This window comes from Bactrocera dorsalis, chromosome 4, assembly GCF_023373825.1.
Source record: "Bactrocera dorsalis isolate Fly_Bdor chromosome 4, ASM2337382v1, whole genome shotgun sequence".
Lineage (NCBI taxonomy): Eukaryota > Metazoa > Arthropoda > Insecta > Diptera > Tephritidae > Bactrocera > Bactrocera dorsalis.
The window spans coordinates 3,676,388-3,704,259 of record NC_064306.1 but is presented as its reverse complement, the minus strand read 5'-3'; the positions used below and the strand labels follow the sequence as shown (position 1 = coordinate 3,704,259).

At 32.7% G+C, this 27,872-nt stretch overlaps 2 protein-coding genes across 2 annotated transcripts; both read left to right on the top strand.

Moving 5' to 3' along the window:
* The first annotated feature begins 9,139 nt into the window (after positions 1-9,139).
* Positions 9,140-13,568, top strand: LOC105228214 (cytochrome P450 4d1). Its single transcript, XM_049454995.1, has 4 exons — positions 9,140-9,724; positions 10,862-10,931; positions 11,081-11,673; positions 11,744-13,568. Exons 1-4 carry the CDS (start codon positions 9,163-9,165, stop codon positions 12,088-12,090), a joined length of 1,572 nt encoding a protein of 523 aa, XP_049310952.1. The 5' UTR covers positions 9,140-9,162; the 3' UTR covers positions 12,091-13,568.
* Positions 13,569-14,213: 645 nt separating this feature from the next.
* Positions 14,214-18,568, top strand: LOC105232013 (cytochrome P450 4d1). Its single transcript, XM_011213569.2, has 4 exons — positions 14,214-16,006; positions 16,066-16,135; positions 17,088-17,644; positions 17,705-18,568. The coding sequence occupies exons 1-4, from the start codon at positions 15,454-15,456 to the stop codon at positions 18,064-18,066; spliced, it is 1,542 nt and encodes a 513-aa protein (XP_011211871.2). The 5' UTR covers positions 14,214-15,453; the 3' UTR covers positions 18,067-18,568.
* The last annotated feature ends 9,304 nt before the right edge of the window (positions 18,569-27,872 follow it).

The following is a 27,872-nucleotide window of genomic DNA, read 5'->3' as shown; positions in this document are numbered from 1 at the left end:
GTATGTTTGAACTATTATGATTTGTAACATTAATAATTAAAAATTATATAGTTATGTGTGTGTGTGTGAGTTCATTTGCATATTATGCATGTTCACATTAATAAGCGAAAATATTACACAAATGCAGCAAAGAAGAAAATTAATTAAAAGCAATAAAAAAAATGCATAATTGACATGAGAGTATGTAGATATGTATAGTATGTAGCACTGCATATTTGTGTACCACTTGGAAAATCCACGATTTTGAAGGGAAATGCACTGCAGTGGATATGGGCGGAATTCAATATATGTATACATTATTACAACTTTACAGTGACGCGCAATAGTATTTCGACAGACAGATATTTGAATCTCTGTGATAGATATTGCTATATTGACTGTTGCTGTTGTTTATTTTGTAGCACTTTAAAATCAGTAGAAGAAAATGTAAAAGAGGTACATATATTTTATATTCAACACTGTTTCCATCTTTCGATTAGATTCGATTTTTTGAACAATTAAAATTATTTTCTTAAAATTTCGCGAATCATTTTCGTTATACATAAACTCAAATTACAACATTCGGCTGCTGAAAATTCGCTCAAAAAATAACGATCGAATTTGGTTATGCAAAAGCGAAAAATGAGGAAATTCGACAACAACAAAAACATAAAATTTGCATACTAATTCAATTAGTATGCGTACATACATATGTATGTATAGTATGTACATATGTCTGTATGTAAATACTATATTACTGCCAATTTGTGTTATATAAGCAACATAGCTACATTATATTTACTTTTTGGCAGCAGTTAAGCCACAACAAAGGGCTGTCGGTCATTTCACGGCTTCCGCTCGGACGATTTTCGCCATGCTACATTTAGACACGAACCAATTTTTCTTATTTTTCAAAGCTACATACAGACATATTATGTATAGAAGAAAGTATATATTATATATGTATGTACATATATGTAAATATAAATATATACTGTATCAAATTTGCACATTAATCATTTTGAATGAGTGTTGAAATAACGGTGCAAATTCCAATGACAAAGAACACGCTTTCCTTATATGTATGTATGTATATACTATACTTACATATATATTACACATAAATATTTTTCTAATTTCTGCATGTCTTTAACACTCCAATTATTGCTGCATTGACGCATGCGACTAAAGCAATGGGAGCGTTTTCCTGTCATTAAACGCGTACGGCTATGACAGCAGCATTTGCCGTTGCCTGTTGCGCTGATTCTTGATTGCACAGAATGCAACAGAAATTGCGTCGTTTGGGAACTTTTAATTCTTTCCAATTTCACCGTTTATTTAAGTAGTATAATAATAATAATTTTAATGAATGATTTTTCAATAAGCAGCAGCAATGTTTTCATTTCATTCATTTCGAAAATCACAGCTGCGATGATAGTTGATTTACCGCGAGATAATTTGCGTCATGCCCGTGCCATTAAGAGTAAACTCTTAGAAGGAAATATTTTTATATACATACATACATACGCATACGTGCAAAATGACAGCCATACCTAGACGGCATTTATTTACAAAAATAGATATGTAAAACATTAGGGTTGTCATATTTTGCAGCAGAAAGTTTAGCGTATTAAAATATTTTTATTCGAACTGAATTTGAGACCAAATTTGGTGATTAATATGTATCGATATTTCACAAGTTATTCGAAAAAAAAATTTTCCGAACTTAAAATGTCCCAATGGAACCACTGGTTACACAGCCTTTTTTATAGTATGTCGATATAAAGAAATTTAATATCACGGCGGTACAACTCGTAGACAGCTACTGTCCAAATTTAACGATAATCGGAGTCCTAGCTCTGTTTTTCCCATGTGGAAGCGATTTTGTTTAGGTTGGAGATTCGTTGCTTGCTTTTGGAATAATATCGAGTAGTTAATGCTTGAATTTTCAACTTCAACGAACTTCGGGTTTCGATGAAGTACTTGCAGGTGCACCCTATCTTATTTCGCACAGTGCTTTTTGATGTCAATTTTGTCACTTTTTTTGCGGTTTTCACATTTTCCCGATTTTCTTGATTTTTTGTTTTGCAGTTTTCTCATGAATGCTATGACTAATAACTTATTTTTGTCAATAATCTTGAGTACTTTCGTTGACAACGGCCGCTTCAGATCACTGAACTTTAACTGAAGTCTAACTCTTTCGAATCATTTATCGCCACTTCCATATTTACCGTAATTATATTTTATTTGTTTACTTTAAAGATGTGTAACTGAGTTTTCACAAGACTTTTTCTTAAAAAAAAAAACACCGGAAATAAAAAGAGTTTTTTTGATTAATGATCACTCGCCGTAGCATGAATGAATTTTCACAGTTTTCACCGACCAAAGTGCCCCTGTAGTGGTAGCGTTTGGCGTCACCAATTGCCATGTTTTTTTTTTTATTTTATGTTTATTTTATTTTTTGTTTATCTTGCTTTTATTTTTCCGCTTCCTGTCGTTGTCAATCACTTAGCACCAAGCATCATAATCGATTCGCAGATTCTTGCTGATTGTGTTCGTAGGCGCGCATGACGCAATTGAATGCGCCATTATAGACGATTAACGCCAATCGGTCTGTGACGCCTTGTAACACGCGGCAACGGCAAAGGTAGATGTTTATTTAAATTTCGGCAAGTAAATTTCAACTGTTCGATAAATGTAAACAATTGGTTGTGTGCTTAAAAATACGTCCATATTTGGTAAAATGGTTCCGAATAAGCTAATTACCAGAAAAAAAGAGCAACTACATGTCTTCGCGGAACGGCCTGACCATACGCCCTAACACATTTTTTTATATACTAACAGGCCCCATTATCACTTCACTGTAAATTGCCCTGTTGAAACGGCCTACCGTGCTTTCTTTTATGCTACCAGGCCGCATCATCACTTCTCTGTAAACAGCCCTGTTGAAACGGCCTACCGTGCTTTCTTTTATGCTACCAGGCCGCATCATCACTTCTCTGTAAACAGCCCTGTTGAAACGGCCTACCGTGCTTTCTTATATGCTGCCAGGCCGCATCATCACTTCTCTGTAAACAGCTCTGTTGAAACGGCCTACCGTGCTTTCTTATATGCTGCCAGGCCGCATCATCACTTCTCTGTAAACAGCTCTGTTGAAACGGCCTACCGTACATTCTTATATGCTACCAGGCCGCATCATCACTTCTCTGTAAACAGCCCTGTTGAAACGGCCTACCGTGCTTTCTTATATGCTGCCAGGCCGCATCATCGCTTCTCTGTAAACAGCTCTGTTGAAACGGCCTACCGTACATTCTTATATGCTACCAGGCCGCATCATCACTTCTCTGTAAACAGCCCTGTTGAAACGGCCTACCGTGCTTTCTTATATGCTGCCAGGCCGCATCATCACTTCTCTGTAAACAGCCCTGTTGAAACGGCCTACCGTGCTTTCTTATATGCTGCCAGGCCGCATCATCACTTCTCTGTAAACTGCCCTGTTGAAACTCCCTACCATGCTTTCTTTTATGCTACCAGGCCGCATCATCGCTTCTCTGTGTACAGCTCTGTTGAAACGGCCTACCGTGCTTTCTTATATGCTGCCAGGCCGCATCATCACTTCTCTGTAAACTGCCCTGTTGAAACTCCCTACCATGCTTTCTTTTATGCTACCAGGCCGCATCATCGCTTCTCTGTAAACAGCTCTGTTGAAACGGCCTACCGTGCTTTCTTATATGCTGCCAGGCCGCATCATCACTTCTCTGTAAACAGCCCTGTTGAAACGGCCTACCGTGCTTTCTTATATGCTGCCAGGCCGCATCATCGCTTCTCTGTGTACAGCTCTGTTGAAACGGCCTACCGTACATTCTTATATGCTACCAGGCCGCATCATCACTTCTCTGTAAACAGCCCTGTTGTAACGGCCTACCGTGCTTTCTTATATGCTGCCAGGCCGCATCATCACTTCTCTGTAAACAGCTCTGTTGAAACGGCCTACCGTGCTTTCTTATATGCTGCCAGGCCGCATCATCACTTCTCTGTAAACTGCCCTGTTGAAAGGGCCTACCGTACATTCTTATATGCTGCCAGGCCGCATCATCACTTCTCTGTAAACAGCCCTGTTGAAACGGCCTACCGTGCTTTCTTATATGCTGCCAGGCCGCATCATCACTTCTCTGTAAACAGCTCTGTTGAAACGGCCTACCGTGCTTTCTTATATGCTGCCAGGCCGCATCATCACTTCTCTGTAAACAGCCCTGTTGAAACGGCCTACCGTGCTTTCTTATATGCTGCCAGGCCGCATCATCACTTCTCTGTAAACAGCCCTGTTGAAACGGCCTACCGTGCTTTCTTATATGCTGCCAGGCCGCATCATCACTTCTCTGTAAACAGCTCTGTTGAAACGGCCTACCGTGCTTTCTTATATGCTGCCAGGCCGCATCATCACTTCTCTGTAAACAGCTCTGTTGAAACGGCCTACCGTACATTCTTATATGCTACCAGGCCGCATCATCACTTCTCTGTAAACAGCCCTGTTGAAACGGCCTACCGTGCTTTCTTATATGCTGCCAGGCCGCATCATCACTTCTCTGTAAACAGCTCTGTTGAAACGGCCTACCGTGCTTTCTTATATGCTGCCAGGCCGCATCATCACTTCTCTGTAAACAGCCCTGTTGAAACGGCCTACTTCTCTGTAAACTGCCCTGTTGAAACGGCCTACCGTGCTTTTTTTATGCTGCCAGGCCGCATCATCACTTCTCTGTAAACAGCTCTGTTGAAACGGCCTACCATGCTTTCTTTTATGCTACCAGGCCGCATCATCACTTCTCTGTAAACAGCCCTGTTGAAACGGCCTACCGTGCTTTTTTTATGCTGCCAGGCCGCATCATCACTTCTTTGTAAACAGCTCTGTTGAAACGGCCTACCATGCTTTCTTATATGCTGCCAGGCCGCATCATCACTTCTCTGTAAACAGCCCTGTTGAAACGGCCTACAGCTCTGTAAACTGCCCTGTTGAAACGGCCTACCGTGCTTTTTTTATGCTGCCAGGCCGCATCATCACTTCTTTGTAAACAGCTCTGTTGAAACGGCCTACCATGCTTTCTTATATGCTGCCAGGCCGCATCATCACTTCTCTGTAAACTGCCCTGTTGAAACGGCCTACCATGCTTTCTTTTATGCTGCCAGGCCGCATCATCGCTTCTCTGTAAACAGCTCTGTTGAAACGGCCTACCATGCTTTCTTATATGCTGCCAGGCCGCATCATCACTTCTCTGTAAACTGCCCTGTTGAAACGGCCTACTGTGCTTTTTTTATGCTGCCAGGCCGCATCATCGCTTCTCTGTAAACAGCTCTGTTGAAACGGCCTATCATGCTTTCTTATATGCTGCCAGGCCGCATCATCGCTTCTCTGTAAACTGCCCTGTTGAAACGGCCTACCGTGTTTTCTTATATGCTACCAGGCCGCATCATCGCTTCTCTGTAAACTGCCCTGTTGAAACGGCCTACCGTGCTTTCTTATATGCTGCCAGGCCGCATCATCACTTCTCTGTAAACTGCCCTGTTGAAACGGCCTACTGTGCTTTTTTTATGCTGCCAGGCCGCATCATCGCTTTTTTGTAAACAGCTCTGTTGAAACGGCCTACCGTGCTTTCTTTTATGTTGCCAGGCCGCATCACCACCACTTCTGGCAATGCTCGCCCACACAAATTATCCCTGTTGCCTTATTTTCATACTAGTTAATTTGAGTAATACGTACTAAATATGTACAAATATTCAAACGTTCGCCCCCACATGAAACGTACTAAATATTTCCAATAAGCAAAAAATACTAGAACGATTAATATGCAATGGAATTTGCCGAATTTATGGCCATTAGCCTATATCTGGCATGCCTGTACTTGACCACATGTCCGCACGAGTATACATGCAGGCATGAAAAATAAATAAACATATCTACTTATATGAATTATTTAGATGTAGAGGAGATCAAGAACATTTCGAAAACAACATGAAGTGGCCGTCCTTGACAGAGAGGAAGCGGTGGGCCGGACTGCGTTCGGCCGGATCTTTGTGAAAGCAAAAAGGAAAACAAGAACGAATTTATTCGCTGTGCCTTTGGATCTCGGATGATCTTCTTGTACGTGCTAATGCCGATGACTCATCGCCATGGTATGCCAACTGACGTTTATTTTCCCCCGTTGTGTTTTCTTGCCGCATGACGTTAACATTAAACGTTGTTGGTATTGGTCTTGACCGGGCATTGCCGCGTACGCAAATTTTACGCGTATACAAATAGTAAATCAACTGAAATAGTAGTTTTGCATTCCACATATGTATGTATGTAAACGTACTTACCAATACATTCAGTATAATGTTTGTTTACGCATCCAGCCAGGTGTGCGGCACTTGTTTGCTTTACGTCACACTTAAATACAAAGTTTAATGACGAGCAAATGCAACGCTGCTAAGATTATTATTAGATTATTGCTGGTTAGTTCGCGTTATTTTTGGAGCTTCAGTCTATTTTGGTGCAAATCATTTTTATTATTATTTGTTTATTTTATTTTTCCAATGGTTTTGCATATTTTTGCGCGCCCTCGTGTAAGCGGCGTAAAAATGGAAATCATTGAAATTTTGTTTTCTTCGCGCGAATGGCGTCAGATAGTCGAGCATATTACGAACACACATACTTACTATACATTCACATAATTACCTTACATACATATGTATTTGTGTATGCGTGTATTTACATTTATTGGAATATGTGGAAAATTTTTCGCGAAAAACAAATGCCTCAAAATTTCCATCAATGACATTGGAATTGAAGATTGTAGATAGAATGTTTATATTTTTGTTTGTATATGCATAAGTGTATTTATAATGTTTACTATGGCTAGATATGTATACTATGATTTTATAAATCGTATCATCTCGTATAAAGCAATCGTGCGTAACATTTGGGCATTTCTTTGTGCTGACGCAGAATTCATAGAAATAATAATGTAATTATGTATGTGAGTTAATGCCTTTTAATTTAACAAAATATATTTTCTCAATACATTACAGTACACTATTTTTCGAAATATGGCTTAATATTATCACAGATTCGCTCTCCTCTCGTACTCGTATATAAAAAATATATTGTGTAGTCGAAAAAGTATTTTCGTATTTTGTCGATACATGGTGTCATACCATAAAGTGGTGGAAAGGTGAGATTTCAAGCTTCATTTAACCATAAAAATTGTTTTTTATTAATTAGAAATACGAAAAGACTTTTTCGACCCAATATGTCAAAATAAATAATAACAATAACATTTAATTTCAACAAAAGAATAACAAAGTAATTTATTAACAATTAATTTTTTTTTTTCAAAACTATTTCAAAAAGGTTTAAAGGTTGGCAACTCAGTTTCGACTTCCACTATAAGTCAACCTTAGAAAGCCGTTATATTTTTTAAAAAGGTGTTGACCTTTTTTAAGTATTTTTTTTAATAAAAAAAATCACTAAAATTATATAAGCCCTTGCCTGATATATTTGTACTAGCTATTTGTTCAATTCGCTACACCCTAAGCCTCTGTCGTTACCACAAAAATGCAAAACAACGTATCATCAATAAAAACTATTATAAATAGAAATTTTTAGGGCTTACAATTAACTGCATCATGTTACATAAATGCAGTATAAAATTCTCAGCTTCCGCTGTCAGTTATAACCATTTTATAACCAATATATAACAATTTTATAACCAATATATATCCATTTTATAACTTATATATAACCATTTTATAACTTATATGTAACCATTTTATAACCAATATATAACCTTTCATATCCAAAACTCATCTTTTGTTTCAATATGAGTGGTTTTTTCTTCCTACGTCCTTTTTTCTTCGCCTGTCAGCTTATGAAAAGTTATGTTACGTTATTTTGCATTTTAGTTGACGATGTATGCAACGTCTCCTTGATTTTATTTGCCGCGACGTAAAGATTCTTCTATCATCTTCAAATAAGCTTCTTGTAGTTTTTAGTTTGCCATTATCTGATTAATTTCCCTCATAAAAAATTGCACTAATCACACTCACTCATTTATTTTACGAGTACCCTCTTCAGAAAATACAAAAATAAACCTCTACTTTTTTGTTTTGGTCTATAGTTTTGTTATTGCTTTGGTTTGAAATTCTAATCACTGAAAATATACCATTTTATATAGCTTATCTTTATAAGTACCTCCAATGAATTTTGTGAAAAGTATTAAAACCGAAATGTTAAAGATAATCCATGATTACATACATATACGAGTATGCATGTATGTATGTATATGTTCATAAATCCAGAATTATTCCTCAACAATTTGTATTGTTGGTGTTAATCAGCGACTGGACTTTGACGTTCAAGCTGTCTACCACGTTTCTTCTTCTTCTTACAAAAATTAAAGTCGCTTATCGCGTATGCGCACATGTATAACTAAATATTCGGCAAGTATTTCCTAGATTGCGGATTTGATACACAGTATCATCTTTAAGGCTCAGCGCAGATAGTCTCAAATCTCGGGAAAGTCGTTAAAAGTACGCAGTGATCCCGAGTTTCCACTAATCTGAGGCCTCGGCTATTAGAAAAATTTTAAATTATAAAAATCTGTCAAATTGGCTCTAACCCTACTTTTCTTATATGCTTGGCCTACAAGAATAAGCCAATCTAACCCATAGTTTTTAGACTGATAATGTTTGATTTCTCCAAAAAGAGCATACGAACTTGAAAGTTCTGCCATTAAAAATAACAGCCCTTTTATCGTAATGTGAAAGGCGGTGGGTCAGAGACTGTGGTCGCAACTCTTCCGAATAACATTTTTTGAGTTCTTATTGATAAGAAGAGCTGCAAGCTGATAGCGGCCCCATAGTATTAGAACCACTACAGTGTGAGGCACTAGTTTGCTTCAGTTCACTTTCAGATGTGCTGTAGTTTTTATATTTGAGCCGAGCTCGATTGCGATAGATTTGTTGCTGGGTATACTCAAAAATGCCCGTCCACGTGTATATTGGTACAAATAATGTAAATCCACTGATAAGGTCATAGTATAAAGTTTATCAAGCAATTTCGGTAGCCACTGTTAAATCCAATCAACTGATAAGATTTTCCCCGTTGGGACCTCTGGAATCGCCGGGCAAGAATTCAGTCTTTCAAAAATGTTCCTCACGCTTGGATTGCTCGCGATCGCGACGGTTCTTACCGTCGTTGCGCTAATATACAAATTGAAATTTAAATATTTGATCGATGTGACGCGCGATATACCCTCAGCGCCGACATTGCCCATTATAGGACATGCGCATTACTTCGTCAATAAGCCGCCACATGTGCAAATCCAAAAACTGAATGAATTACTTGAGATCTATGGTAATACTATGAAAGTTTGGCTGGGTACCGAATTGAATGTAATAATGGGCGATGTACAGGATGTGGAGGCGGTTTTAGGTTCGATGACATTTATTGAGAAAGCGGGCGAGTATAAAAGACTGGAACCATGGCTAAAAGAGGGACTGCTCGTCAGTGGTGGGCGCAAATGGCATAAACGGCGTAAGGCCATAACTCCGGCCTTTCATTTCAAAATCTTAGATCAATTTATCGAAGTTTTTGAGCGAGAATCACGCGCTTTGGTCGCCAATTTAGAGCGCGAGTGTCGTTTGCAGAGCAATAGTGGTTTCAATTTATACGACTGGATAAATCTCTGCACGCTGGATACGATTTGTGGTAAAGTGCTGTGTTTTTATGTTCTGTGTACTAAAATAAGAGGTATTCTCAAGACCATAAATTAGTGTTTCGCTTAGCAATGGTGTTAGCTTCAGAAAGGTTTGAATGAACTTAATGAAGACTGTGACGCCTGAAAGGCTAGTGCGCCGATAATTGTTGTATTTCCTAAAACCTCAACTCAAATAAAATATAATCACTTAGAACTCTACAAAATAGAACTATTGTTTTTTATAAATAACCATTGCCCCGCCACTTAAGCCCATTTATAAAAAATGCCAGACAGTGACGTTAAATTAATTTTTTTACGATTTTTTATACTTTTTTTTATATATATTTTTATATTTTTGACGTAGTGCTCGACCTTGAATTCTTATCAAGCCAATAAAAATTTGGCGTAATTAAATAGTGTAAAATACCATATTTTTTTTCAAGACATGAGACGAGACAAAATGTCATATTATCATACATATGTACATACTTATATACATACTTAATATACATATATGTTTCAGTGTGTCTGAGACTGTGATAACGCTCCGCATTCTTCAATCGATTTTGTCTCACACCGGCCAATGACATCGACCCGTGTCTCATTTTCTTGTAACAGAAATTTATTTAAAAAAAAATGAATATATTTACAGGGTTTGTTCGGAAAGTAATAGGACTGAGTCTATTTAAAAAAATTTATTGAACCAATCGTTACAACTCTTTAAAACTTTCGAAATAGGCTCCTTCTGCATCATGCAGCGCAGCTATTTCCGCGATTTCCAAGCATTGAAGCGTCACGGAAGGCATTCTCCGTCGGCATCCTCTCTGTCGTCTCAAAATGCTTGCCTTTCATCGGCCTTTTTCAGGCAAGAAAACAAAAAATGTTCGGGGGGCCACATCTGGGCTGTACAGCGGTTGCGGAAGTGTTGGGATCCCGGCCCTTCAAAAAGGTCTGGAGTTTTCTGTAATCTTTGGCTTTTGCTTGCTTGCTGCAGCTTATACTGAAATTCCTTTTCTTAAACCATTTCTAAATTCCTGAGGGAATGATGTTGCTGCTCCGTATGAACCTTACCTTTAGTATTATTTTAAAATTGTTTTTGAATTTTCACTGTTTTCATTGTTTTCATTTTATTTCTTTTTCTCTTCCAGAAACTGCTATGGGTGTATCTGTGCATGCGCAAACCAATACTGATTCAGAATACGTGCAAGCCGTTAAAACGTAAGTTTCTTACATTTTTCCTAACAAAAACAAAATTTTACGTTTTTTTTTTTGTTTTGAAAACACAAATCAATTTCTAAAATTCGAATATCCCTTTTCGAATTATAAAACACTAAATTTTTACATAAACAAACCTCCTACACGCACAGCATCTCTACCGTGATACACAAACGCATGTTCGACATTATCTATCGGTTCGATTTGACTTATCGGTTTACCAAATTGGCACGTGAAGAGAAGCGTGCCTTGTCTGTACTACACAGCTTTACCGAGCGTATTATCATGCAACGGCGCGCAGAGTTGCTACGCGCAAAAGAAAACACGCTTACTGCTGCCGCCGACAAAAACCCCACGAACGGTTATAACGCGACGGACAATGACGCCGATGTGGGCGCCAAACGCAAACAAGCCTTTCTCGACATCCTACTGCACGCAGAGATCGACGGCAAGCCGCTGAGCAACTTGGATATACGCGAAGAGGTGGACACATTCATGTTCGAGGGACATGACACCACCTCATCGGCGATAACCTTCTTCTTCTACAACATTGCCACCTATCCGGAGTGTCAACGGAAGTGCTACGCGGAGATTGTCGATATTTTCGGTAAAGACACAAGCAAGCCGGTGACTTATGAAGCATTAAATAACTTAACCTATGTGGAATTGTGCGTTAAGGAGACGCTACGCTTGTTTCCCTCGGTGCCGCTGTTGGGTCGGAAAGTAACGCAGGAGTGTGAAATAAGTGCGTAGTTCCTTTGTTTGGGTGTGTTGCGTATTGCTAATATTTTTTTCGTTTCCCACTCTTTTGGAAGATGGCAAAGTTTTGCCTGCTGGCACAAATATCGGTATCTCGCCGCTATATTTGGGACGTCAGGAAAGTATTTTCCCCGATGCGAACATCTTTAAGCCGGAACGATTCGATATTTCAAATAATGCGAAGAAAATGAATCCCTACGCGTATATTCCGTTCTCAGCTGGACCGCGTAACTGTATTGGTCAACGTTTCGCTATGTTGGAGGTAAAGAGTATCGTGACAAATGTGCTGCGTCATTTTGAGGTCGAATTTGTGAGTGATGGCACGGAAGGACCGACACTTATAGCTGAGCTGATACTGCGTACCAAAGATCCTTTGATGTTCCGTTTGAAACCGAGGATATAGTAAAAAAACCTAGTTGGCTAAACGTTACCAATTCAACGGAATGTATTAAAGGATTGATATAATGCAACACACATCTAAACTTATTCATAATTATACTCATCTATTTAATGATTAACCTTTATTATAAAATTCTGTTTGTATATTTCACCATTCTTTTAAATTGTATATAGCGCTCAAAAGTACTGCTGGGATCCGTTTTCTCTAAAAATAGTTTTCTCATCATTAGTTTATTTTTCCGATGAAACTATTATTGCTTTTGGTTAGCTGGTTTCTCCGAGTCTTCCAAAAAAATTTTACATGGAGTTGGCTAAATTTTTTTTTCGAGCTTTCCCTGTTTGAGGCTTGGGACCGACAAAAAGATGTCATGCCAGGAACACTCGCAGGACATGATTGATTCTCTTTCTTATTTTGCTTACATGTTCTTGGATTCCGATGGTCTTTCTGTTCCCAATTATTTAACTTATATTTTTTTCAGTCCAGATCACTCAATTAACCGAGCTCTTTTCATCCTTTACCATAGCATTTTTTGTACCTTCAACAATTTTCTGCATTTTTCGATTTCTTTTTGTCCTAATCTTCTCCATTTGTTCTTAGAAGAGTATCCCTTATGACTTTCTTGAGGGTTCCAAACCAGAGCTTATCGGCAAACTTCTGTAGCAGCTTTTCGCGGCGTGAGACCTACAGGGTTTGTCCGGAAAGTAATAAGACTGATTTTCTTCCAACTGTAATTCGGTGGAGGGCGTTCCTAGCTAACGAACGAGGAGCTGTCGTGTTAGGACAAACATTTTAGCGCGTCGTGTTTGTGGTGTGTTTCGATGATACCAGGCTTTTTTGGCACCCCGGCGTCTCCTCGCCCAAAAAAGGGAAGAATCAGCAAATCCAAAGTAAAAACGTTGCTCATTGTCTTTTTTGGTATCAAAAGCATCGTCCACCATGAATTTGTTCCTCCTAGACAAACCGTCAACGCCAGGTTTTGCGTGGATGTCCTCAAGACCGGGTCCGACAATGCGCTTATTTGGCCAGACAGTATAAATTATCTATGTAACACCCTTCCTATACACTCGGAGATGACGTTACTTTCTCCTTTATTTAAGAACTTGCCTCATTTACATATATTTTTGCTATTTGGCGCAGTAGTTCTTTGCATCATTTCATGGTTTCTTGTGAATTGCAAATTTCGGGTTTCCCCATCGTGACTTGTATGATGGCTATTATGCGTAAAATCTTTCTACTTACAAGCAAGCTAATAAATTCTTCCCATTTAAACAAGTTTTCAAAGCTAAGTAAGCAGTAGCAAATTTTAATATTAAATAGAGAGTTCAGTCAAAGTCGAACCTGACTTACAGAACTACACTAAAGCATTTCTGGCTTGCGAATGTATGTATACCTACATACATAAGTGCCTATAAGCGTAAAGTTTTATTTTTGTATGGTAAACAATGTGAAAGTGTTAATTAAATATTTGGTTTATATTAATATTGTATTATTTTTAACCCAATCACAATATTTTTGAAAAAGCGTGTTTTGCGTCGCAAGCGGAACAGTTTAAGAGCGCATTGCCCCTGTCGGACAGGTTATACGCCAACTGCCAATATTCTTTTGATTGTCCAGGTCAGCCAAACAAACAGAACCTGTCAATTCGGGACGTAGAAATTTTGTATATTCACCTTTTCATATAGTATTTTTCCATTGAAGCTTTGGACTGTCAGTTTAGAATTGAACTCAAATGCCCTGCGTTAACCCGAGCAAATTATGTCATTGCGGTTTCTTTGCTCTAACTGTTCGATAAATGTAAAGCTTTGTAATTTTGTTACACAATTGCACTACTTTATACACTTGCAAATCCTTATAGCATTGACAGACGGCAGCGTTAATCCAAATTAACTGAATTAATGAAATAATCCGGATTAGTTCAGGAGTTAGTGAAGATAACTATAGCTAACTCCTATTTAATCCTCAAAATTGTAGAGAGTTAGCTGCATTTTCGTTGCAACATTGTTAAAAATAGTCAATTTTAATCTAACGTGAATGATTTAAGCCTCCTAAGAGTTAGATTATATTAAGTATGATTTTGTCATTTTCCATAATCTTCCTTAACAAAGAAAAATACTTCCCTTGCGATATCGATTACATTTTCCATAATATACTATTTCTTCGCGAAAAAATGAGTCATCTTCACCCCAAATTCGTCACTAGGCTATTGTAAAGGCGAAAAATTACTTGCAGCCGAACTTCAAAGTTGTCGCTGCAGTGCTTTTCATTTCTGAGGGGTATCTAGCAAGAGATATCTGGAATAGCTCGCATGTTTCTTAAAGAAAGTACCACTCTTTTCAGCGGTATATTGATGATGTTGAAGACCCTTAGGTTTAGCAAAGGTTTAACTTCGCTCAGAATCTCAAGTTATACTCTCTTCAATTTGAACAAATTTATGATTTCAGTTTAATTACATAATTACTAAAGATTTTCCATATGCAAAGCCAACTCCATCACCAACTTTCCACATACGAATGCTATCGTATGAGGGCGGTTCAATAAGATCATACAAATAATTGAACCACATTATTAGCTGAAAAAGTTGGAAACTGTTCCTTGCTTTCTTTATATTGGTTAGTATTGGGTTTTCGCCATCTCAAACCGTTTTTTAGTCGCAGACGCCTTTTGGTTCGACGAGATGCTAAGAACTAGTCGAATTTTGTGAACGTTCGGACAATCCAGAACCGAACAATAACTTACGATACAGCAGATGAAACACGAATAGTCAACAACAGTTTAGACAGACACAGAAAGAACAAGAAGGTTGCCTAGGGAGTATCCCTAGTCTTAAATGATTCTATATTTTTATGAGCTTTGTAAATCTTTCGATAATATCCACCGAATTAAAATAGACTCTTTAGACATAAAATAGGTTGAATCTCCTTTATGCCATTTTCGAGAATCTTATTGAGCCGCACTCGTACAGACACATCCATGAACTAACCTATTAACGCGCCTAGCTGGTAATGCGACTGATCCTCCCTGTTTAAGCTGCTTAAATACTATTAGCAAGTGTCGATCTACACAATACTATGCCTACAAACATACATACATATTTAAATTAAAGTTTAATAACATTTATTAGTTCGTAATCGTTCCATATCGATCAAGTTCAATGTTTATGTATCGGTGTGTATGTAGGTCGAGGAAGCCGGCTAACCAGTATAAATGCCTTTGCGTGCGCACATTTCGTACACAGTGATTTCTAACCATTCGAAGAGTGTGTGTGTACGGTGCGCGTAAGCTACGCAAACGCAAACGTGAAACCAAGAACTGTAACTTAAAAAAAAAAAAAATATTTCAAATTTTTCGTAAATTTAAAACACTGTCATGTTTTCGGTTCCGCTGATACTCGTGTTCAGTTCGCTTGTGGCATTGCTCACTTATTGCTACGCCAAGTACGCTCGTCTCTACGCTTTAGCCGGCCGTTTTGGTGGTCCACCGGCATTGCCCATCATTGGCAATGCGCTAACCTTCCTCAACATCGAGGCGCATGAGTTTGTAAGTCGCTGCTTAGAAATGGGTGAAAAATATGGCAAGACGTACCGCTTGTGGCTGGGTCCGCAGTTAAATATAATCGTACACGATCCACACGATGTCGAAGTCTTGCTCAGCTCAAATAAGCTGGCGGTAAAAGCGGATCAATATCGTTATATGAAATGCTGGATGCACGACGGTCTGCTGCTGTCGCATGGTCGTAAATATCAACAGCGTCGTAAACTTGTGTCCCCGACATTTCACTACAAGATGCTGGACAATTTTCTCAGTTGCTTTCAGGAGCATTCCTTGGAGTTAGTGCAGCAAATGCGGGGACTATGCATGGAAGGTTCACCCTTTGAGTTGCGTCACTTTTTGGGCCTGTGCATGTTGGATACGATTTGCGGTGGGTTTTTGTCTGTGTGGCGGGTTTTGCGCAATTAATTGATTGTACTATAATTCCAGATACGGCGATGGGTGTGCAGCTACAAACGCAACGTAATGCCGATTCTGAATACGTGAAGGCCTTAAACAGGTAAAGCAAACTCAACAAGAGCTTACTAAGATTTAGTTCATATATACATAAAACGTTGCTTTTGAGTTCACTTACGATTTCGAAAATGCCAAAGTAAAGTCAAGCGTACAACGAAGCCGATGTTTGAATTCGGGTTTTCGGGCTTTGGGGATTTGCACAATAAAGCTAAATTTTCATCAAAAACATTATTTTTATGCAAAAACACCTTCATTCAAACAAACATGAAAAATCCCGCGCCGATATTTGAATTCGGGATTTCGGGACTTGCACAATAAAGCTAAATTTTCATCAAAAACATTATTTTTATGCAAAAACACCTTCATTCAAACAAACATGAAAAATCCCGCGCCGATATTTGAATTCGGGATTTCGGGACTTGCACAATAAAGCTAAATTTTCATCAAAAACATTATTTTTATGCAAAAACAGCTTCACTCTACCTAATATGCAAAATCCCGTGCCGATTGTGAATTCGGGATTTCGGGATTATCACAAGAAAATGAATTTTTACTTTATTTCAGCCAACGCTGATGTAGAGGAACCGAAATCCCGTTTCGAAAACAAGTTTCAACTCTAATATGCAAAATCCCGTGCCGATTGTGAATTCGGGATTTCGGGATTATCACAAGAAAATGAATTTTTCCTTCATTTCAGCCAACGCTGATGTAAAGGAACCGAAATCCCGTTTCGAAAACAAGTTTCAACTCTTGACTTGGTACAAGTTCGGACAGGGCTATGGCAACTGTATATTTATATTGAAAAGTATAACGTTTTATTATTGTATTTTTTTGGCAGATTTCCGAGTTTTTTACTTTAGACAACTTAGATCAATTATTTGGGGGTTAACTTTTTCAGAATTTTAGTTTTTTAAGTTCCCCATAGCTAATACGTCAACCAGCTTCGAAGTCAATTTTTTTAATTTATTGCCTCCGTCCTCTTTAATTTTGTACAGTCTCATGGCCATACTTCACCTACGCATGTACGATATGAAATATTATTTTGACTTCATCTTTCGTTGCACCGCAAAAGCAAAAGAAGCTGAACGCGCACTCGCCATCATAAACAGTTACGCGGAGAAGGTGATCTTGCAACGACGCAAAGAGTTAACGCACGCGCCGGAGCAAGCACAGCTCGAAACGCAAGGACCTTCGGTTGGTTTAAAACGCAAGCAAACCTTGCTGGACATTTTACTGAACTCAACGGTCGACGGCAAGTCGCTAAGCAATGTCGATATACGCGAAGAGGTGCACACATTCATGTTCGCCGGTCACGATACGTTGTCGTCGGCGCTAATGTTCTTCTTCTACTGCATATGCAGAAATCCCGAATGGCAGCAAAAGTGCTACGAGGAGATATGCAGCGTGTTCGGTATAGAAATCGGCGCGGTAGCTATGAGTCGAGAGCACTTGGATCGGCTGTACTATGTAGATTTGTGCATTAAGGAAGCGCTGCGTATGTATCCACCGGTGGCGCTGATCGGCCGCAAAGTCTTAGAAGAGACCAAAATTAGTAAGTATATTCTAGGTGAAAATTTTTATTTTATTTCAGGTTTTTTTTTCTCAACACTAGATGATCATCTCATACCTGCTGGCACAAATATTGGCTTCTCACCTTATGTGTTTGGGCGTCAATCTGAAGTTTTTGCCGAGCCAAACGCATTCAAACCGGAACGTTTCGAGACGGTGGCATGTGAAAATAATTCAAAGCTAAATCCTTATATTTTCACCTCTTTTTCGGCGGGTCCACGTAGCTGCGTGGGCCAAAAATACGCCATACTGCAGATGAAAGTGTCAATTGTGAATATTTTATTAAGTTTTGACTTGACATTCGTAGGGGATGCGACATACGAGCTCAAACTTTCAAACGAATTGACCATGCGTACGAAGGATCCGCTAATGTTTACGATACGAGCACGTGACAAAAAAGTGTAAATTTGCAAAATATTTTATTTATGACTTAAGTAAGGTGTACAGTGAAAAATTAGAGTATATACAATTAGTCTATGGTTTGGAAACTAATTCGATATACAATTTCCAAGCAATACTTCGTGGCTAATATTGTTTTCGATTCATGCAAAGAGTGTAATATTGAAAATTTAAATTTTTTGTGGTTTTTGTATTAAAAAATTACTTAATATCTTGGAATTACTATATTTAATATTTATTTCTGAATATAACATTTATATGGACAGTACCGAAATTATGCAGGTGATTAGGTACATAATTATGTATTTATATATGTATGTACAGTTTTTTAATAAATATTTAAGTACTTGATTTTATGAAAAACCCTTTACTTTTAAGAAATAATTGAAATAAAGCAAAAAATTGTAATTTAATGCTCTCATTGAAATCGGGATCTCGGTATTTAAAAGAATTAAATTTCCATCGAAAACATTATTTTTATGCAAAAACAGGTTCACTCCATCAAACATGCAAAATCCCGTTTTTCGGGATTTCGGTATTATCACAAGAAAAAGAAATTTTCACCAAAAACATTATTTTTATGCAAAAACAGATTAATTCCACCAAACATGCAAAATCCCGTTTTTCGGGATTTCGGGATTATCACAAGAAAAAGAAAATTTCACCAAAAAAAATTTTTATAATAAAAAAACAGGTTAATTACACCAAACATGTAAAATCCCGTTCTTCGGGATTATCACAACTAAGGTAAATTTTCATCAAAAACATTATTTTTATGCAAAAACAGCTTAATTACACCAAACATGCAAAATACCGTTTTTCGGGATTTCGGGATTATCACAACTAAGGTAAATTTTCATCAAAAACATTATTTTTATGCAAAAACACCTTCATTCCAGCAAACATGCAAAATCCCGTTTTTCGGGATTTCGGGATTATCACAACTAAGTCAAATTTTCATCAAAAACATTATTTTTATGCAAAAACACCTTCATTCCATCAAACATGCAAAATCCCGTTCTTCGGGATTTCGGGATTATCACAACTAAGGTAAATTTTTACCAAAAACATTATTTTTATGCAAAAACACCTTCATACCATCAAACATGCAAAATCCCGTTTTTCGGGATTTCGGGATTATCACAACTAAGGTAAATTTTTACCAAAAACATTATTTTTATGCAAAAACACCTTCATTCCATCAAACATGCAAAATCCCGTTTTTCGGGATTTCGGGATTATCACAACTAAGTTAAATTTTCATCAAAAACATTATTTTTATGCAAAAACACCTTCACTCCATCAAACATGCAAAATCCCGTTTTTCGGGATTTCGGGATTATCACAACTAAGTTAAATTTTTATCAAAAACATTATTTTTATGCAAAAACACCTTCATTCCACCAAACATGCAAAATCCCGTTTTTCGGGATTTCGGGATTATCACAACTAAGTTAAATTTCCATCAAAAATATTATTTTTATGCAAAAACATCATTTTTATGCAAAAACATCATTTTTATATAAAAAACAGCTTAATTCCACCAAAAATGCGCAATTCCACACTAATTACCAACAAAATCGCGTCAACAGCGCCGCCAGCGTCGGCGCGTCGATCGGCTGCAAAATCCAAAATTTGTATTTCGCTCAAATCACCAGGCACCCATAATGGCCCAGAAAGTGTCGCAAAATTTTGCAAAAATGTATGCGCCTCAAAGTATGCCGCGTGCATGTCAAGCACGTGCGCGACAGGAAGTGAAGCAAGTAAAGTGAGTCGCTCCTGTCGCGCGGCAGTCGAGAAACGCCTGAAAGCATGCAGCATTATTTGGTGTCACATTTATTTTTCTGGCCGGCAGCTGCTTGCTGGGCGGTTATGGGTGCCTGGTGATTTGAGCGAAATACAAATTTTGGTTTGCAGCCGATCGACGCGCCGACGCTGGCGGCGCTGTTGACGTGATTTTGTTGGTAATTAGTGTGTAATTGTGCATGTTTGGTAGAATTTAGGTGTTTTTGCACAAAAATAAGGTTTTTAATGAAAATTTAATTTTTTTGCGAAAATATTGAAATGGAATTTTAAAAATTCACCAATTTGCAAATAAAATTGAGGAAATAAATAAATATTTTATGGAACTATTTTTTTTTTGCAAATCGCAAATGCTATTACTTACCAATATATACAAATAAAAGACATTCTATTTAATTAATTACCCTCGTAGTTTTATTTTATCCATTTTTTCTTTAGAATCATAACAAAATGTTTCAATAATTTTCTTTTTTGTTTCTTTTTCATCGTCAGCATCAGTACATACAGTTCGGTTTATACAAAAGTATGCACAATAAGTATATAAGTACATATTTGTTTTATTGTATATAACTACTATTGTGTTTTCTATACGTTTTTACGTTTTTAATTTGCTCTAGACCGAAAAAAAATATACAAAACGCAAGTTAAATCAATTGCAGATTTCTGAGTGCACAAATTTTATGCATTTTAATTTGTTTTTTTTTTTGTTTTTTTTTTTTTGATGATTTTTGTCTGCTTGTATGTATGTATTGTATATATATAATTTTTTAAATTGTTCACGCTAGACTTTATGAAATAATCTATATATGACTTTTAGTTTATATTATTTTAAATTTGTATTATTAATTAGTATTGACAATCGCAGGAAGATACATGAAATTTATGCAAATTTTGAGTTTTAGTTCAGTTTTTCTTTTTTCTTAACTTAAAAAATAGTTTTTTTTTTTTAATTAAATACTCGCTCTATTGTTTTTTCTTTGTTTTTTAGTAATTTCGTTATAGATTCACACTTAAATGCTAGCATGTCAGTTTTTTCGGATTTTCTTTTGTATTTCCTTTACATACAGCTGTAAATATGTATATTACTATATGTAAGTATATATAACTGCACATTTTTGTATGTATGTATATAACAATTTCAGGGGTATATAAATAACGAGGATATATATACTATAAATATTATATAATATATATGTTTGTATGTATATCAATGTCGTTTTCAATTGCTACATTACAATTATGATTTTGTCAATAATTTTAACGCTTCGCGCACGTTTTACTCACATCAATAACTGGTAGACACTCATTTCATAGAAAATTATAAGAAATTTGTGGAGAAAGCAAATCTCACATAAAATAATGCAAAGCTTTAAATTTGTGTTTCAAAAAAGTGGTAATTATATACAGAATTTTCATAATTTTTTTCTGTGTTTATGGAAAAAGTTTCAATAAAATTTTATGTTTTTGTGAATAAGAAAAAATTATTATTCTAAAAATAGCATTAAATTTTAAAATGATAAGATTTTAATAAAGAATTTACACCTCACATTTTTTAATGTAAATTATAATAAAATATACTAAATTATGTAATATATTTTACGTTCATTTGATAAGGTTTTAATAAACATTTTAAAATTCAACAAATAATTAAAGCTTTCTTGTTATAAAAAATATACATTTTTAATAAATAATATTCTTTTTTTTATTTTAAATATTATCAAAAATTAGAAAAGGTAATTTTGTTTTACAAAAAAAAATATTTTTTTTTATAAAAAAATATTTTTATAAAAAAAAAAATATTTGTATAAAAAAAATTATAAATAATATTGATAAATATATAAAAAATATAAGTCTTTTATAGAATTTTGATAATTTTTGCTGTGTTTATGCAAAATGTTTCAATGAAAATTTTTTTGTGAATAAGAAAAAATTATAAAATTTTAAATAAAAATATTTTAATAAAAATTTAAACTTTTAAAATTTAAACAAATAAAAATAAAATTCTTTCAGTAAATATAATTTATAATGAAAATTACTAATTATAATGTACAAAAAAAAATATTTTTAAATGTTAAATATAATAGCAAATATTAGAAAATTGTGATTTATACATTTTTTATGGAATTTTGATTATTTTCTGTTGAAATATATACAAAATGCTTTAATGATTTTTTTTTTACTAGAAAAATGGTATTCAACTTTAAAATATAATTTAATTGAATAAATTTCAACAAAAAAAATTAGAATTTTCAAATAAATAAAGCATTTTTTAGTAAAAAAATTTATAAAAAAAAAATAGTATTATATTAAAAAAAATATTAGTAAATATAATTTACAATAAAAAATTAGTAAACATAAATAACAATAAAAATTTCTATATATACATAAAAAAATAGTAATATAATGATAAAAAAATAATACTTGAAATAATTAATGGCAAAAATTAGAAAATTGTAAAAAAGTTAAATGATAATAAAAATATAACAAAACAAATTGAAAAGAAAATATAAAAAAAAACAAAATTAGTAAAATAAACCACAATTATGGTAAATAGAAATAATCATTTCACAATTTTAATTTTTTGACAATTGAAATAAATATTTTAAAACAAAAAAAAGTTTATCAAACAAAAATAACAAATTTAAAATAAAAAAGGTTAAAAAAAATAAAAAAATATCTTAAAAAAAAAATAAAAATTATTAAAAAAAAAAAAATTATAAAAAAAAATAAAAATTATAAAAAAATAAAAATTATAAAAATTAACTTAAAAAAAATATCTTAAAACAAAAAATTCTTAAAAATAAATAAAAATTATCTTAAAACAAAACAAAACAAGAACTAAATATCACATAAACCAACAGAAAAAAATAAATAACTACAAATATCTATACCTGTTGGCGGCGTCTGAGTCTGTAGCGTTTTGGCTTGCGTACACTTATTTTAAGCATTACTTAATTTTGTTATAACTTATACATACTTAACATTTTAGCAGCTAATTAACAAATATTTAGTACAATTTCTTTTCAACTATTCTTACGCATGCTTGTGTGTGTATATATGTATGTATAATGTAAGATTAGTATGTAATTGCATATTATTAACTGCTTTTTATTGTTTTTATTGTAATTGATTTGAAGTGTTGATAAAATTGTCTACTTTTCTTGTTTTTGTTTTTTTCTTCTTAATTGGATTTGAGTTGTCGTTAGTGAATTTGTTTTACAAAGTATTTGTAAAATCACGTTTTATGCCTTTTTTAATGTGCCAATTAATGAGGCTTTTCCTATCTCACGATATTTCTTTTTCTTTTGCCAAAACCTGGTGATTCCTTTATGAGTGCTTTTGCTTTTTAAATATATATTTCATTTATTGTTTATTATCAGCTACTTGTGCTTTACCTTACTTAGTCAGTACTTGTTTGGAATAATTTAATTTATTTTTTTTTATTTGGTTTTTTGCTTCTTCTTGCCGAAAATTCATCAATTTCTAGCTTGTCAAGTCGGCGCTCAACTTTGTCTACGCAAAATTCGTTTTAAAATTTAACTTACTTATGAGCGTATGTGTGTATGTGTATGGATATAAATACTTTTTGTAAACTTACTCACAACTTTGCGTTCTTAGTTTCCAGAAATTGACTCTACTAATACTCGTTTAATACAAGTTGTTGCTGCAGTATGCGTGAATATTGGCAGAATTGTAACAGTTACGCAAGTAACGCTATTAAATACCAACAATTTAATCTTTAAATCGGCTGTTGTGCAAGTTTTTGTCAAATTTCGAGTTTATCTATATTTAATATTTTTTTTACTTAATTCGCATGCAGGGAAGTGATATTAGGTAAAAATTAGTACTCACTCGCGGGGTTGAGAAGGCATATGTAAGAAATATTTAAAAACATAAAAAATAATATAAAAAATAAAAAAATAAATAAAATATGCAAAAAAAGAAATTAAAAAAAATATATGTATAAAAAGTCAAAAAAAAATAAGAAATTAAAAAATTAAAAAAATATATAAAGAAATTAGTAAAAAAAATATAAACAATTAAAAATAAAATTTAATTAATTTAAAAAAATATAAAAATTTAATAATATATAATATAAGAAATTATTAGAAAAAAATAAAGAATTAAAAAAAATATATAAGAAATTCAAAAGAATATAAAAAAATTAAAAATAAAATATAAAAAAATTAAAAATAAAATATAAAAAAATTAAAAATAAAACATAAAAAATATAAAAAAAAATTTATATTTGATTTGATTTTTAATTGTTTATATACATATATTCTTTTAATTTCTTAATTTGCTTTTTATACTTTTTTAAATATTTTTTTTTTTTTATATATTGTACTTATTAACTTTTAATACTTTTTGATTATTAAAAACAAAAAATTGAAATATTGAAAAAAATAATAAAAAAAAGAATACAAAAAATAAAAAAGAATATATAAAAAAAAATAAAAAAAATATATAAAAAATTAATTAAGTAATTAAAAAAAATATATGTAATCTAGAAAATTAAATGAAAATTCGTTAAATTCTTTCTCAACAATTTTAGTTCGCGATCAAAAAAGGAAAAAAAAAATCTTTTCTTGATAATTATTAAAACATGACGTTGCGCTTACGTGTCAAAAATTTTAGTTAACAATTAATATTGGTTAATTTTTGATAATTTTTTAAATCTATATAATAGGTCTGTGCTTAAAATATTTGTTTTTAATAGTTATTAAAATATTTCGAAACAATTTAGTTAATAATAAACAGAAGAAGTTAATTTTTGATAATTTTTTAAATATAATTACTTAATAATTATTTGTTCAAAAATATTTCTTTAAGTTGCGATTTAAATAAAGAAGATTTTCCGAATTTAGTTACATTTTCATTATTTGCACAACGTGAGCTGAGCATGTTTATGTTCAGTTTCGAACTTTTCAATATTTGGTTGAATCTTTGAAAATAGATTTTCGATATTCTGCAAATATTCGCGCGCACACTGTCACACCAACATTAGCACAAACATTACCGGCCTCGCTTTTGCTACTTATTGATAAATACCTATGAATATACAGTTGTTAAAAATTATTTACGATTCAGCTACAATTTAATCTTCACTATATGTTTTTTTTGTTTTAGGTTTAACTATACTTCACTTCACAAAACTTTAAAAAAAATCTTTTTATAGGCAGTTGACGTTGTTCGCTTGAAACTTTTGAGTTTGTTTCGTTTCGTTACGTTTCTTAAATAGTATTTGGAAAAGAATTAGCAATGAAAATCTCGTTGACAAATATTAGTGGCTTTAGATTTGATGTACATACAAACAGTTTTTTTTTAACTAAATATATAATTCCTTAAAACATATTTATGGGTTTCAGTTATTGCTGTGTTAACCCCACCTTTTTTTTAATTTTTTAGAATAAATTTAATTTACAAAAGTTATTTTTTCTTTTTCAGTAAATATTTGTTACTTTTTTCAACAGTTAGTGGGTTTTAACGCTTATTTTCTTTTTCTGTGATTTTTTTTATTATTTTTATTGTTAATTGAATACTAATAATTTTAGCTACATGTGGAAATATACAAGTGTAAAGTAATTTATATATTTTAATGCGTATGTTTATATATTACAAATTGACTAAACGATTTTAATACATATTTTAATTTTTTTCGAGCAATTTTCAACAATATATATTTATATATTTTTAATAAATTTAATTTGATTTTTATGCATTTAAAGTTACATTTTTAATGCTGCTGTGATTACTTGGTAAGGCTTATATAACTTTATACAAGTTAAATACTCTTATGGAAGTCAGCTTTTATTAAGTTTATGTACATGTATGAAGAAAATAAATTAATAAAAACAATTCTTAAGAGAACAACAATATTTTTTGAGTATCTTTTTTATAACAATTTTATGTTTGTACTCAAACAAGCAAAAATAAATAAATAATATTTGAAATTTTTAATTTAAATTAAATTCGTTCAATAATTTGTGTATTATGCAAAGACTAGAAATAGAAATACTTTGTCTTAAATAACTAATTTTCGCATGAATAGCGCTTTAAGGAATTTCACATAAATAACTAAATAAATAATTATTTTTATAAAATAGTATTAATGTCTCTTTTTGCTTAGTCTTTTTTTACTAGCTTTATGGTATTTTCATTTTTTGGTTTTCGCTATTTACAGCTACTACTTTATTATTGTATGCTTCTTTTAATATTTAAGAAAAAGGTACATTTGGTTTGGATTTCAATAAATATTTTTTATATCTAAAAACAATAAATAATTTTTGTAAATATTTACGCACTACACATACATAAATTGTATAAAGTGTATAAAGAACTTTTAGAGTAGTACAAAGATTTGACATTGAAAACCGATAAATATGGGTTTAGAGTGATATTAGACAAGTTATCGGGCATGAAGTTTTCGATGTTTGTAAATTTGAGATCAATTTTTACTACTACCATTGTCATGATGAAAATTTTTTAACAGAAAAAATTAAAAAAATATATATTTGAAAAAAAAAGTCTATATATAGTATATGTATGTATATATCCATATATGATTTTTTTCCGAATTTTTAAAAAGAAAAACAATAATGAAAAAAGAAAACAAAATTATCAAAATTTTTAAAAAGAAAATTACAAAAACTTATTGAAAAATTAGAAAAAAAATAATTATTCGAAATTTTTGAAAATAATAAATTAATTTGAAAAATATTTCTAAAATTATTAACTTTTCGATATTTGTAGCAAGCAAAGTCAACTATTTGTTGCTGATTCTATACGCTTTAACAAAATTTTTTTTATATTATTATAATAAATTTTATAGCAAAAATACATAAAAGAAAATTTCACCAATTTTTCAAAAAAATTAAAAAAAAACTAAAACTAAAAAAAAAAAAATTTTCCAAAGTTCTAAAAAGCACAAATTAATTTCAAAAATTAAACAAAAAGGAATTTTTCGATATTTGCAGCAAGAAAAGTCAATAATATTTTTTTTTATAATAATAAATTTTATAGCAAAAATATGTAAAAAAAAGTATTGCAGTAAAACATTTTTGGCCTTTATTTCGCGATAACCAAATGTTTTAATAAAATAATAAATTTTGTAATAAAAACTATTTGTTTTCATGTTTTTTATTCATATTATACAACATTAGCACGATTTTTTTTTATTGCAATTTGTATTTTTTAGGAATTGGTTAGTTTTCGTATGACTACGGTAACTCCGTTACAAATTAAGGCAAAATTTATAGAATTAGCATATTATTATAGGTAAAAAATAAATAAAATTAAAAAAAATTAATAAATTTAGCAAAATGAAAACGAGAATGAATGTTGCCGCAAATCAGCAAAAATATAATTAAAAAAATAAAAAGAATAAATCTAAAATAAAATTAAATCAATAAAAATTACAAAACATTGAAAAAACAAAAAAAAAAAAAAAAAAAAAAAAAAATAAAAAATAAAAAAAAAAAAAAAAAAAAAAAAAAAAAAAAAAAAAAAAAAAAAAATAAAAAAAAAATAAAAAAAAAAAAAAAAAAAAAAAAAAATTAAAAAAAAAAAAAAAAAAAAAATAAAAATAAATTACTTAAAAATAAAAAATATTAAATTTTTTCAAAGAAATTAATAGATACAAACTTAAAAAAAATTTATTTTAAATTTTTATGTTTTTTAAGTTTTTATAAGATCTTCACTGACAAAGCAGTAAAAATAAAAAACACTAAAAAATTAAAAAAAAAAACATTAAAAAATTTTATATATTAATAGATACAAACTTAAAAAAATAATTTTCAATTTCTTTTTTATGTCTAACGCTTTTATAAGAGCTTGACTGACGTTTTATTTACATTTCGGTGTCAGTTTCTATATTTTTCATGTAACATACATATGTATGTATGCATCTGTCAATTAAGAATAACAAATGACTTCATCACGCAATTTATTATATCTATGTATTTTTTCTATATTTGTGATTTTTTATACACGCATGCATATAAACATAC

Coding starts and splice junctions, on each gene's coding strand:
- LOC105232013 (XM_011213569.2), top strand. CDS start 15,454: ATGTTTTCGGTTCCGCTGATACTCGTGTTCAGTTCGCTTGTGGCATTG. Junction 16,136..17,087: donor TACGTGAAGGCCTTAAACAG/GTAAAGCAAACT, acceptor AATTTTGTACAG/TCTCATGGCCATACTTCACC. Junction 17,645..17,704: donor CTTAGAAGAGACCAAAATTA/GTAAGTATATTC, acceptor TCTCAACACTAG/ATGATCATCTCATACCTGCT.
- LOC105228214 (XM_049454995.1), top strand. CDS start 9,163: ATGTTCCTCACGCTTGGATTGCTCGCGATCGCGACGGTTCTTACCGTC. Junction 10,932..11,080: donor TACGTGCAAGCCGTTAAAAC/GTAAGTTTCTTA, acceptor CTACACGCACAG/CATCTCTACCGTGATACACA. Junction 11,674..11,743: donor AACGCAGGAGTGTGAAATAA/GTGCGTAGTTCC, acceptor CTCTTTTGGAAG/ATGGCAAAGTTTTGCCTGCT.